Source organism: Jaculus jaculus, chromosome 3, assembly GCF_020740685.1.
Source record: "Jaculus jaculus isolate mJacJac1 chromosome 3, mJacJac1.mat.Y.cur, whole genome shotgun sequence".
In the NCBI taxonomy this organism is placed as follows: Eukaryota; Metazoa; Chordata; class Mammalia; order Rodentia; family Dipodidae; genus Jaculus; species Jaculus jaculus.
Genome location: NC_059104.1, coordinates 72036575 through 72048417, shown reverse-complemented (window position 1 = coordinate 72048417; position 11843 = coordinate 72036575). Strand labels below are relative to the sequence as shown.

Below are 11843 nucleotides of genomic sequence, written 5' to 3'. Positions count from 1 at the left end.
GATATTAAATATTCCCATTTAACCTATGGTCAAAAGAGAAATTACAAGGGAAATTAGAACATTTTGAGATGAAAATACAAAGCAAAATAAAACACAGGGGCTGGGGAGATGATGTCTCAGCATTTACAGGCACTTGCTTGCAAAGTCTAATGGCCTGGGTTCAATATCCCACTACCCATGTAAAGCCAAATGCACAAAGTGGCACATACATCTGGAGTTCATTTGCAGAGCTGGAGGCCATGTCCCACCTATTCTCTCTCTCACATACATACTCTCAAATTAATCATTTTTTAAAAGCCAGACATGATGGCATACTTAGGACTTTAATCCCAGCACTTGGGATGCTGAGGGAGGACTGTAGTGAGTTTGAGGCCTACATGTGCTACAAAGTGAGTTAAGTTTTTGGAGGGAAATTTATACCTGTGAATACCTACATATTTTTACTTAATTAAAAAAATTATTTATTTATTTGAGAGTGACAGACAGGAAGAGGCAGAGAGAAAGAGAATGGGCATGCCAGGGCCTCCATCCACTGCAAACAAACTCCAGATGTATGTACCCCCTTGTGCATCTGACTTGTGTGGGTCCTAGGGAATCAAACCGGGGTCCTTAGGCTTAACAGGCAACTGCCTTAATGACTAAGCCATTTCCCCAGCCCATTTTTACTTATTTTAAAAGTGTGTAGGAGGAGGATACTTAATAGGTTGATATTGTATATATGTAATTACAATGATTGTAATGGGGAGGTAATATGATGGAGAATGGATTTTCAAATGGGAAAGTGTGGGGGTGGGGAGGGAGGGAATTACCATGGGATTATATTTTATAATCATGAAAAATGTTAATAAAATTTTTTTAAAAAGTGTGTATACATTCATATGGTGAATGCCTGAGGTGTGTGTGTGCATGTGCATGTGTGTACATGCATGCAGGCATGCTAGACACAAGCCCTGTGTGGAGGCTGGAAGTGGACTAGGTTATTCTCCTCTATTGATCTTCTGCCTTATTTCCTTGAGACAGTGTCTCTCACTGAATATAGACCTGTGCAGTCTTTTGTTAGACTGCTTATAAGTAGACCCCCAGACATGCATGATCACACCTGTTTTATTTTGTTGTGGGTTTTTTGTTTTATTTATTTATTTATTTATTTATTTATTTATTTATTTACTTGAAAGTGACAGACAGAGAGAGAAATAGGCAGATATAGAGAGAAAGAATGGGTGCCCCAGGGCCTCCAGTCACTGCAAACAAACTCCAGATGTGGACTCCCTCTTATGCATCTGGCTAACGTGGGTCCTGGGGAATCAAGCCTTGAACCGAGGTCCTTAGGCTTCACAGGCAAGCTCTTAACCACTAAGTCATCTCTCCAGCTCTGTTTTTTTTTTTTTTTTTTTTTTTTTTGTGTGTGTGTGTGTGTGTGGTTTTTCTTTGAGATATGGTCTTGCTCTAGCCCAAGCTGACCTGAATTCACTTTGTAATCTCAGGGTGGCCTTGAACTGAAGGAACCCCGATGGGACCTGTAAGTCTCCTTCTCCTGAGTAAGCCTCCCGGAGTCGCTTCCACGCTCGTTGTCTCACCCACTCGAGTGCCTTGAGCCTAGAGAACAGAGGCTGGGAAAGCGGCACATCAGTACTATGTATAGAGGTTATTTCTACCAGTGGAGGAGGCCCCCCGTATAGCAATTCATAGGGGGTCAGTCCAAATTGTCCGGTGTGTTTCTGACCCTAAAGAGCACAAAGTTTAGGAGAGCTATCCAATCATTAGTGCCAGTCTCTGCGGTCAATTTGGTGAGGGTCTCTTTAATGGTTCTATTCATCCTTTCTATCTGTCCTGAACTTTGGGGTCTGTATGCACAATGTAATTTCCAATCAATCCCCAATATTTTGGCCAGTCCCTGACTTACCTGGGCAACAAAGGCTGGACCATTGTCTGATCCTATTACCTTGGGTATCCCAAATCTTGGGAAAATTTCTTCCAGTATTTTCTTAGCCACCACGGTTGAGGTTTCTTTCTTGGTAGGATAAGCCTCTACCCATCCTGAAAAAGTGTCTACAAAAACTAGTAAATACTTATTACCATACTTAGCTGGTTTTACCTCAGTGAAGTCCACTTCCCAGTGAGCACCTGGGCTGTCTCCCCTTAGCCTCTTCCCAGGAGGCATTCTTGAGGGATTAGTATTGACCATCTGGCAAGGTACACAATGCTTGACTACTGAGCCAGCTATCTCTGGCAACCTCAGAATATGGTAAGGAGACGTCTGTAGCAGTTTTTGTAGATGTTTGGCCCCCAGATGGGTTAGGCGGTGTATTTGTTGAACGTACTCTACTCCCTTTGCTTGAGGTAGAAAATCTCTTTTCCCTCTGAGGTAAAACAGGCCCCCTCCGGAGTTTCGGAGAACTGGCATAACTTTCTAAATTCTTGCCACTCACCTGGGGTATATTGTTGCTCACTTTTTTGGTTTTTTGGCTTTTCTATTATGGGCAGAAGGTTGACCCCCTGGGCAGCCTATTTGGCCATTTGGTCAGCCATCTGGTTTCCTTTGGAGATAAAATCTTTGGCTTTTTGGTGGCCAGGGCAATGCATAATGGCCAGTCTTTTGGGTAGATGTAGAGCTTCTAGCAAACTTAGAATTTCTTCTTTGTTTTTAATTTCTTTCCCTGCTGAAGTAAGTAGCCCTCTCGGTTTGTAGATGGCCCCTTGTACATGTGCAGTAGCAAAAATGTAGCTGCTGTCTGTGTAGATATTCACAGACTTTCCTTTAGCTAGTCGTAAGGCCTGTGTGAGGGCTATGAGCTCAGCCTTTTGTGCTGAAGTTTCTTCTGGCAGACTGCTGGCCCAGACTGTTCGTGTCCCGTCTACTGTCGCCGCCCCAGCCATCCTCTTACCTTCTACAATGTAACTGCTTCCATCTGTGAACCAGGTTAGTGTTCCTCCAGTCAGTGGGACATCTGTGAGATCCTTTCGGATCCCAGTTTCCTCAACCAGCAGTTGATGACAGTCATGAGTCACTGTCTCATCAGTTTCTTCAGGCAGAAGAGTAGCGGGGTTGAGGATGGCAGGTGGGGCAAACGTTATCCTGTCGGTGAGGAGCAGGCTCTGGTAGTGAGTCATACGGGCATTAGTCATCCATCGGTCTGGGGGCTGCCAGACAATGCTCTCCAGGGCATGGGGGGGCAATGACAGTTATCCTCTGCCCTAGAGTTAGTTTATCAGTATCTTTGATCAACGTGGACACTGCCGCTATGGCTTTTAGACATATAGGCCATCCACTAGCCACAGGGTCAAGTTTCTTTGATAGGTAGGCAACGGGTCTTCTCCATGGCCCTAAGGATTGGGTTAGGACTCCCCGGGCTATCCCCTTACGCTCATCTACGTAAAGGGTGAATGGTTTAGTCACATCAGGGAGGGCTAGGGCAGGCGCACTTAATAGTGCCTTCTTGACGGCATCAATTGCCCCCTGGTGTTCAGAGGTCCAAATGAATTTTCCTTTCTCTTTAGTTAGTGGATAGAGGGGGGCTGCTAGGGTTGCAAACCCTGGGATCCATAGTCTGCAGAACCCAGCTGTCCCCAGGAACTCTCTAATTTGTCTGGCCGTAGTTGGAACTGGTATTTGTATTATAGTCCTCTTTTGTGCCTCTGTCAGCCATCTTTGTCCGTCCCGCAAGGAGTACCCCAAATATGTTACCTCTCTTTTGCATATTTGGGCCTTCTTAGCTGAGGCTCAGTAACCAAGGTCAGTCAGCTCCAGTAGTAACGCTTTTGTACTTTTTAGACAGTCCTGTTGGTTAGCTCCTGCCAGGAGTAAGTCATCAACATATTGAAGGAGGGTTACCTGGGGGTGTTGAACTCTAAAATTGGTTAGGTCCCTGTGTAGGGCTTCATCAAAGATGGTTGGGGAGTTCTTGAATCCTTGGGCTCGGGGAGGGGCTCTGAGCCCCATCCTCCCAAGTCTTTATTTTATTTTATTATTATTATTTTTTTTAAGGGTTAGGACCCTAGGTCTTTTGCTGTTCTTCTTAGGGCAGTCTCTTGCCCAGTGTCCTTTTTCCTTGTAACAGGCACATTGATCTCTATCAAGTTGGGTCCTGTTGCCCAGGTTCCCTATCTGCCTAGGGCCTGTCCTAAACTTTTGAATATTTTTCTCTCTTTTTCCTTTTTTTTTTTTCTACCATTGTGGCCAGGATCCTGGTCAGATTTTTCTCTTGTCTATTGCACCTATCCTCCCTTTCCTCTCTCTCTTTCTTATGTCTCTCCTCACATTCTTCTCTCTCTCTTTTTCATGTCTCTCCTTGCATTCTTTTCTCTCTCTTACTTTCCTTTGCTCCTTTTCTTTTTCTGTCTCCCTTTTGTAATATACCTTTTCTGCCTTTTTTATTAAATCATGTAGCTCAGCTTCCTGTAATCCCTCCAATCTCTGAAGTTTCTTTCTGATATCAGGAGCTGACTGTCCTATGAAAGCTAATGTTACTGAGCCTTTTTGAATCTCAGAGGTGGGGTCAAAGGGTGTGAACCTCCTAAATGTTTCCATGAGCCTCTCAAGAAACATTGAGGGAGACTCCGTTGGCCCCTGCCTCATCTCTCTCACCTTGGCCAAATTGGTGGGCCTTCTGGAGGCACCTCGGAGACCTGCCATCAGAGCCTGGCGATAGATTTTTAAGCTCTCCTTACCTTCAGCCGTATTGTGGTCCCAAACAGGGCGAGTCAGAGGGAACCCCATGTCTATCTCATGCTGCAGCTGCATGGGCCGCCTGTTGGCCCCAGGGACATTTTTTTTTTTTTTGGCCTCTATTAAAATTTTCTCTCATTCTTCGGTAGTGAAGAGTGTCTGCAACAGCTGTTGGCAATCGTCCCAAGTAGGCTGATGAGAAAACATAAGAGATTCCATCAGCCTCGTGAGGTGTTGGGGTTCCTCTGAAAAAGGGGGGTGGTTAGCTTTCCAGTTATAAAGATCTGCAGAGGAAAAAGGCCAATATTGCAGGGGTTGTAGTTGGCCCCCCAGCATGGGAGGACCTGCCTCACGTAGCGGCAGTGTTATGATTCCATTTGCTCCCTCCGGGGTAGCATCTCTCCGGCTCCACGTCCTTGCGGCCGGCCCTCCCATTTCCAGGGGCTCGGGAGGGGCGGAGGGAGGAAGCCCGGGAAAGCTGGGAGGCGGAGGCTTGGGGAGGGCGGGGTGGGGGTGGGGGAGGGGGGGTGGAGGCTTGGGAAGGGCGGAGGGCGGAGTTTCGGGAAGGTCGAGGGGTGGAGGCTTGGGAAGGGCGGAGGGCGGAGTTTCGGGAGGGGTGAGAGGCCCTCTCTCAGCTCCCGGGACTAGGTAATGGGGGGAGGGGCAGACTGAATCTCCGGCCAAGCAGGAGGCTCTTCGATCTCAGGATAGATGCGAGGGGGAGGTCTGGCTCCCTCAGGAGAGGGCTTTTTTGCATTTTCGAGAGTCAGGATTCTGGAGCTTGAGTTCCTGGGTTTATTTAGCCACGGCCTTACCCACGGCGGGGGGTTGTCCACCAAGTCCTTCCAGGTGAGGATATAAGCCTCTTGGTTGGGACGGGAGCCTGGTCCATTCTGAAAAATAATATCTTTAACAGCCAGAATAGTCTCAGAATTAAAGGTTCCTTCTGATGGCCATCCGACCTCATAAGTTGGCCACTCAGAGGCACAAAACGTTTGCCAGGGTCTCCTTCTAACCTCAACTGACAAATTATGGGCCCTAGACTTAACTTCAGTCCAATGGTCAAGAGTCAAGCTAAGGGTCGTTGTCACCGTCTGTCCCATTTTAGAACTATACATAAAGACACAAAGAACAACAACACACACAACTGAGACTAACAAATCCAGACACCAGCGACCCGTCCGCGTCTTCCACAAGCAGGCAAAAGAATCAGACGGCCGCGAAGGAGGAAGCTTCCGCTCTAACAACAGAACTTGGTCCTCTGACCGACAGTAGGAGACCACCAGGCGTCCCTGGCTCTCCTCACCTCCCAGGGCATCCCCCAGAGTGGCAGCCTGTGATCCTCCTAGCACGTCTGCTGATCACGGTCCTCTGGTCCTTTACGGCCCTAGAGGACGGCTGCAAATCAAACCAAGCCAAAAGCGTGCATCCCAGAAACCAGATACTCAGAACAAAAACACCGGCCGGCACACATTCACTCCAGAGGGGGCCCCCCCTTACCTCCAAGTCGGTTCTCGGGTGTGTGTGGGGGGCCTTCAGTTCCAGGACGAGCCCCCAATGAAGGAACCCCAGGAGGGGGACCCCATGCTCTGCCCGGATATGGCAACACCCCAAATCACTCACGAGAAGCGGTCTTGATGCAAACTGCAAGAGGATTTTATTCCAAGCGCGCTGGGGCCCACAGTTGTACACCGCACAGGGGTAGAGGACTGCAGAGCCCCAAGTGCAGGAACGGACAGTTTTTATAGGGTTTCTAACAAAGCCTGTGCATTAGACCAATCATTTTTTTTAATATCAGGAGCCCGCAGGGTGCGAGCCAGTCAGTTTGTGCCACCCCATGGTTTCTAAGCCAATTAGTTTAATTTGTTCAAGCCCCTCATGGACCAATCATTCTCTTATGACCTTGGTGGTCAGCATTTGCGCAGGTCCTTGGGTGGGAGTAGCAGAGTGTGGTATCAGTCTCCTATGACCTTGGAGGTCTGAGGCAGGCTGCTACAGCTTATGGTGCGAGCTACTAAGGCTTATAGTGTGGGCTATTAAGGCTTATGGTGCAGGCTATTTACAGAAACCAAATAAGTGGTTCACTTCATTACTCATTTCCCATCCTTGAGGGCTATCTCATGCCCTTTTTACCTAGTTTTATATTAGGAGCGGGCTCTGATATAATGAGAAGAGGGATTCTTTACTTGCTTCCAACAGAGAGTAAAGCCTGGAATTTGAGGTATGCAGGGGCCCGCTTAAGCTCCCTTTGGAGCGTGATAGTATTTCTGGGCTTCTGAATTCTTGGGCCTTTCAGAACTCATGGTGATCCTCCTACCTCTGCTGAGATTAAAGGCAAGCACCATCACAACTAGCTCACCCTTTTTTTGTAAATTAAAAAAAATATTTTATTTATTTAGGAGAGAGAGAGAGAGAGAGGCAGATAGAGGGAGAGGGCCAGGGCCTACAGCCATTGCAAATGAACTCCAGACATATGTGCTACCTTATACATCTGGTGTTACATGGTAAGACCCTAAGCTTTGCAGGCAAATGCCTTAACAGCTGAGTCATCTCTCCAGCCCCACAGCAGGTTTTTTATGTGGGTGATGGCAATTGAACTCAGGTCAAAAGTACTCTTACCTGCTGATCAATTTCCTCAGCCTCAACCCCACATTTAAAACAAAATTCCCGCCCCCTCCCGGATGGCCAAGGAAGAGGCCTGCCCCTGCCTCTGCCGGCCGCACCGCCCGTTCTCCCTCACAACTACACTGCCTGAAGGAAGAGCCAGCCGCCTGCGGGCGAGGGGCCTTGTGCTGGCCGCTCAGGCTCGGGAGCGAACTTCGCGCTTCCTTGTCACCGGCCCCCACGGAGGAAGGGGAGGGACCGAGATGCGGCTTTTCCCGTGCCGCCTGCCCGGCTCGACCTGCGTGGCCTGCGGCTTCCCAAGAACTCGAGGGCCGCGGCTGGGCCTGGCTCTGTCCGCTTGGAACTAGACCGGAGCGGTTTGGGACGGCGGGACCGGGCAAAGAGGCTTTTGACAAACCATGGCAGATGTGGATCCAGATACATTGCTGGAATGGCTACAGATGGGACAGGGAGATGAAAGGGACATGCAACTAATAGCCCTTGAACAGGTATGCATGCTGCTTTTGATGTCTGACAACGTGGATCGTTGTTTTGAAACTTTTCTGGCGCTGAGAGTGAGAACTTAAGGCAAAGAACACAGATCATGTCCCGAGGACTTCCAAAGCAGAAACCAATAGAAGGCGTTAAGCAAGTTATAGTTGTGGCCTCTGGCAAGGGTGGAGTTGGAAAATCTACTACTGCAGTGAACCTTGCACTTGCGCTAGCAGCAAATGATTCGTCAAAGGCCGTTGGTTTGTTGGTAGATGTTTATGGTCCTTCAATTCCAAAGATGATGAATTTGAAAGGAAGTCCTGAATTATCACAAGACAACCTAGTGAGGCCTCTTTTAAATTATGGTATTGCTTCTATGTCTATGGGCTTTCTGGTTGAAGAGACTGCACCAGTCATATGGAGAGGCCTTTTGGTAATGTCAGCCATTGATAAACTATTGAGGCAGGTAGACTGGGATCAACTGGACTATTTAGTTGTTGACATGCCACCGGGAACGGGAGATGTGCAGTTATCGGTTTCACAGAATATTCCCATTTCAGGTGCTGTGATCGTCTCCACGCCTCAGGACATTGCGCTGATGGATGCTCACAAGGGTGCCGAGATGTTTCGGAAAGTCCATGTGCCTGTTCTTGGCCTTGTGCAAAACATGAATGTGTTCCAGTGTCTGAAATGTAAAAACAAAACTCATATTTTTGGTGCCGATGGTGCAAGGAAACTAGCACAGACCCTTGATCTTTATGTTCTAGGCGACATTCCTTTACACCTGAGCATAAGGGAAGCTTCAGACAAAGGCCAGCCAGTCGTATCTTCTCAACCTGAAAGCGAAGAGGCTCAAGCTTACCTGCGGATTGCTGTGGAAGTGTTAAGAAGATTGCCACCACCTCCAGAATGACACCCCAAATGCCCTGGAAATTGTTCCGGTATTTGAATGTAAGAGGACTATTGGAAGCAAGCATTGTGGTGGTGTGGAACCCACAAACAATAGCAGTCAGGATTGTTTTACTTTATTTCTGAAGAAATAATGTTTTATATTCAGATTTGATCTGTGAGCTCTGACCCATATGTAATTTTCATGTCCCAATGCTAACTTCTGTTCTTAGGACTGTTTTAAAAGTTGATGTAGGGCTGGGGAGATTGCTTAGTAGTTAAGGCACATGCCTGCGAAACCTAAGGGCCCAGGTTTGATTCTCCAGGTCCCATGTAAGCCACATGCACATGGTAGTGCGTGTGTCTGGAGTTTGTTTGCAGTGGCTAGAGACCCTGATATGCCCATTCATTCTCTCTCTCTCCCCCTCCACCCTGTCTCTAATAAATACAATAAATAAATAAATCTTTAAAAAATGTTAAAAAAAACCAAAATTCCCAAGTCAACACCAAACTTTATACTTAAGGAACAAGGAGAAAAGAAACAAAACAATAACTAAAAAAAAAAAAAAAAAAAAACAGCCAGGCATTGTGGTTCACATCTATAACCCAGTACACAGGGCCTGGAGGCAGAAGATTGCTGCAAATTTAAAGCCAGCCTTTGCTACACAGGTCAGCCAGGTCTACAGAGTGTGACTGTCTAAAAATAAATAAATAAAAATAACAAGCTAATAAAAGAAAGAACAGCAAAACCAGGTTAAAAGACATTTGAAAGAAACAATAATGATTATAGCAGGGGTAAATTAAATAATGTAAAACCAACAGAAAGATCAGGTATAATGGAATAAACCTGTATTCCCAGCTTTTCAGGAGACTGAGGCAGGAGCATCTTTTGAACCCAGGTGTTTGGGACCAGCCTGGGGTTACATAGTTTGTCTCAAAAAAAAAAAAAGTGTAATATAAACTTATAGTGGGGCCAAGAAGATGGCTCAGCAGTTAAAGGTACTTTTTTAAAGGTACAGCAAAGCTTGCTGGCCCAGGTTCAATTCCTCCAGCCACCCACATAAGGTCCGATAGACATTCCTTTGCCTAGCATACCTACACACACACACACATATACACATGTGTGCAAATAAATAAAATAAACTATATAATGGTTTACATAGCCATTATATAAGCTATTCCACTTATGTAATAGACCATTACATAAAAATCTCATCAGCTGTGATGGTGCACATCATTTATCTCAGCATTCAGGAGGCTGAGTTTGTAGGAAGATCATGAATTTGAGGCCAGATTGGGCTAGAAAGACCCTGTCTCAAAAATAAAAACAAATAAAAACAAAAAATCTAAATTGTTTGGTTCAGTGATAGAGCCCTGCTTAGTATGAGCAAAGCACTGTGTTGAGATCTTCAGAACCAAAAATAAATAAAAAAGGATAAAAAAGAAGAAGAAAATGAGAGAAAAGACACGTAAGTCTTTTTTTGTTTTTCAAGGTAGGGTCTTGCTCTATCACAGATTGACTTGTAATTAGTCCTAGGCTAGCCTCAAACTCATACCTCAGCCTTAACCACTAAGCAATCTCTCCAGCCCAGCTATTATTTTTAAAAAGTCAAAAATACATGTGTCAACTCTTATAGTATTTCTATACTGTTACTATAGCAGAGTTAGGCCAGAATTCTCTTTGGTTATATACTGAACATCATAAGCCTAATGTGTTGAATGTGATAATCTTTTTGTTATACAGACTCATTTATTTCCATGATCTTTTGCTGCAAATTCAATTCACCAGAAACAGTTTAATCTATATTAAAATATTAAGATGTACATATATGTATATATAATTTGTGGGTGTGTGGTATGGAAGGTGTGTGCATGGACTCACATGTATGCAGAGGGCAGAGGACATAGGTGTTCTCTATTGCTCTTATTTCCTTGAGACAGAGTCTCTCACTGATTCTGGAGCTTTCTGACTTTTGGTACGACTGGTGGACCAGTGAGCCCCAGTGGTCCTGTCTCTGCCTGCCTCAGGACTATGGTTAAAGTCTCCTAAAATACAACATTATTAAAAATTTCTTGAGCTGGAGGGATGGCTTAGTGGTTGAGGCGATTGCCTGAAAAGCTTAAGAATACAGGTCCAATTCTACAGATCGATGTAAGCCAGATGCACATATGGCACATGTATCTGGAGTTTTATTGAGGCCATGGCATGCCCATTCTCTCTATATATAATAAACAAATAAAATAAAATGTTAAACATTTCTTTACTGGGTAGGGGTTGTGGCTTCACTTGGTTGAATGCTTGCCTAGCATGCATGAAATCCTGGGTTCAATCCCAAGTAACATAAACTGTGGGTGGCAGCAAAAGGCTATAATCATAGCACTTGGGAGGTGGAGGCAGGGGAATTTGAAGTTCAAGATCATCCTCAGCTATACAGCTGAGTTTGAGTTCAGCTTAGAATACATGATACCCCAGCAGTTAAATGTACTTGCTTCAAAAGTCTGAAGGCCTGAGCTTAATTAACCAGTACCCATGTAAAGTCAGATGCACATAGTAGCACATGTGTTTGGAGTTTGTTTGTAGTGGCACTAGGCTATGGTATGCCCACTCTCTTCTCTCTTTGCTTGCAAATAAATTAAAATTATAAAAAATTGATAAGAATACACGAGACTATCTCAACATCAAAAAAGTTATTGGAGAAGAAGATGGAAAGAGTATGGCTAACAATCATGGGGATGCAGTTAGGTAACTTCTTATGTCCTACAGAATGGTAGTATAATTATAATTGTGGACAAATATTTTAAAACAGCTAGTAGAGTTTGAATGTTCCTAACCAAAAACAAGATAAATGTCTGAGGTGCTAAACATGCCACTCTAATCTAAACATTATCTATTACATAAATGTGCTGAAATATATCATACTGTACCCTATAAATATATTTAATCACTATGTCACACAAAAAGTTATTAGCAAGTAATTTGGGAATAATGTATGTGATATGCTGATCTTGCACATCATGTGATATGACCTTCAGTGCTGGGCTTTGGCACACAGCGTGAACTCATCAAGTGAAATCAACCAATCAACAGTGGCAGTGTGCTAATTATTTATTTATTGGCTTTGTTTTGAGACAGGGTCTTGCTATGTATCTTAGGCTGGCTTTGAATTTGCAGTAATCTCCATTCAGTCTCCCT

The 11843-nt window shown here is 45.1% G+C and overlaps 1 protein-coding gene across 1 annotated transcript; it reads left to right on the top strand.

Annotated features, from left to right (window-relative positions):
- Nucleotides 1-7867: 7867 nt before the first annotated feature.
- Nucleotides 7868-9022, top strand: LOC101609211 (iron-sulfur protein NUBPL-like). The gene is made up of 2 exons (XM_045145980.1): nucleotides 7868-8454; nucleotides 8530-9022. Exons 1-2 carry the CDS (start codon nucleotides 7875-7877, stop codon nucleotides 8673-8675), a joined length of 726 nt encoding a protein of 241 aa, XP_045001915.1. The 5' UTR covers nucleotides 7868-7874; the 3' UTR covers nucleotides 8676-9022.
- The last annotated feature ends 2821 nt before the right edge of the window (nucleotides 9023-11843 follow it).

Excerpts from the sequence above, each read along its gene's own strand:
- LOC101609211 (XM_045145980.1), top strand. The coding sequence starts at position 7,875 with ATGTCCCGAGGACTTCCAAAGCAGAAACCAATAGAAGGCGTTAAGCAA. Across the intron at positions 8,455-8,529 it reads TGTGTTCCAGTGTCTGAAAT|GCGACATTCCTTTACACCTG; the intron begins GTAAAAACAAAA and ends TTTATGTTCTAG.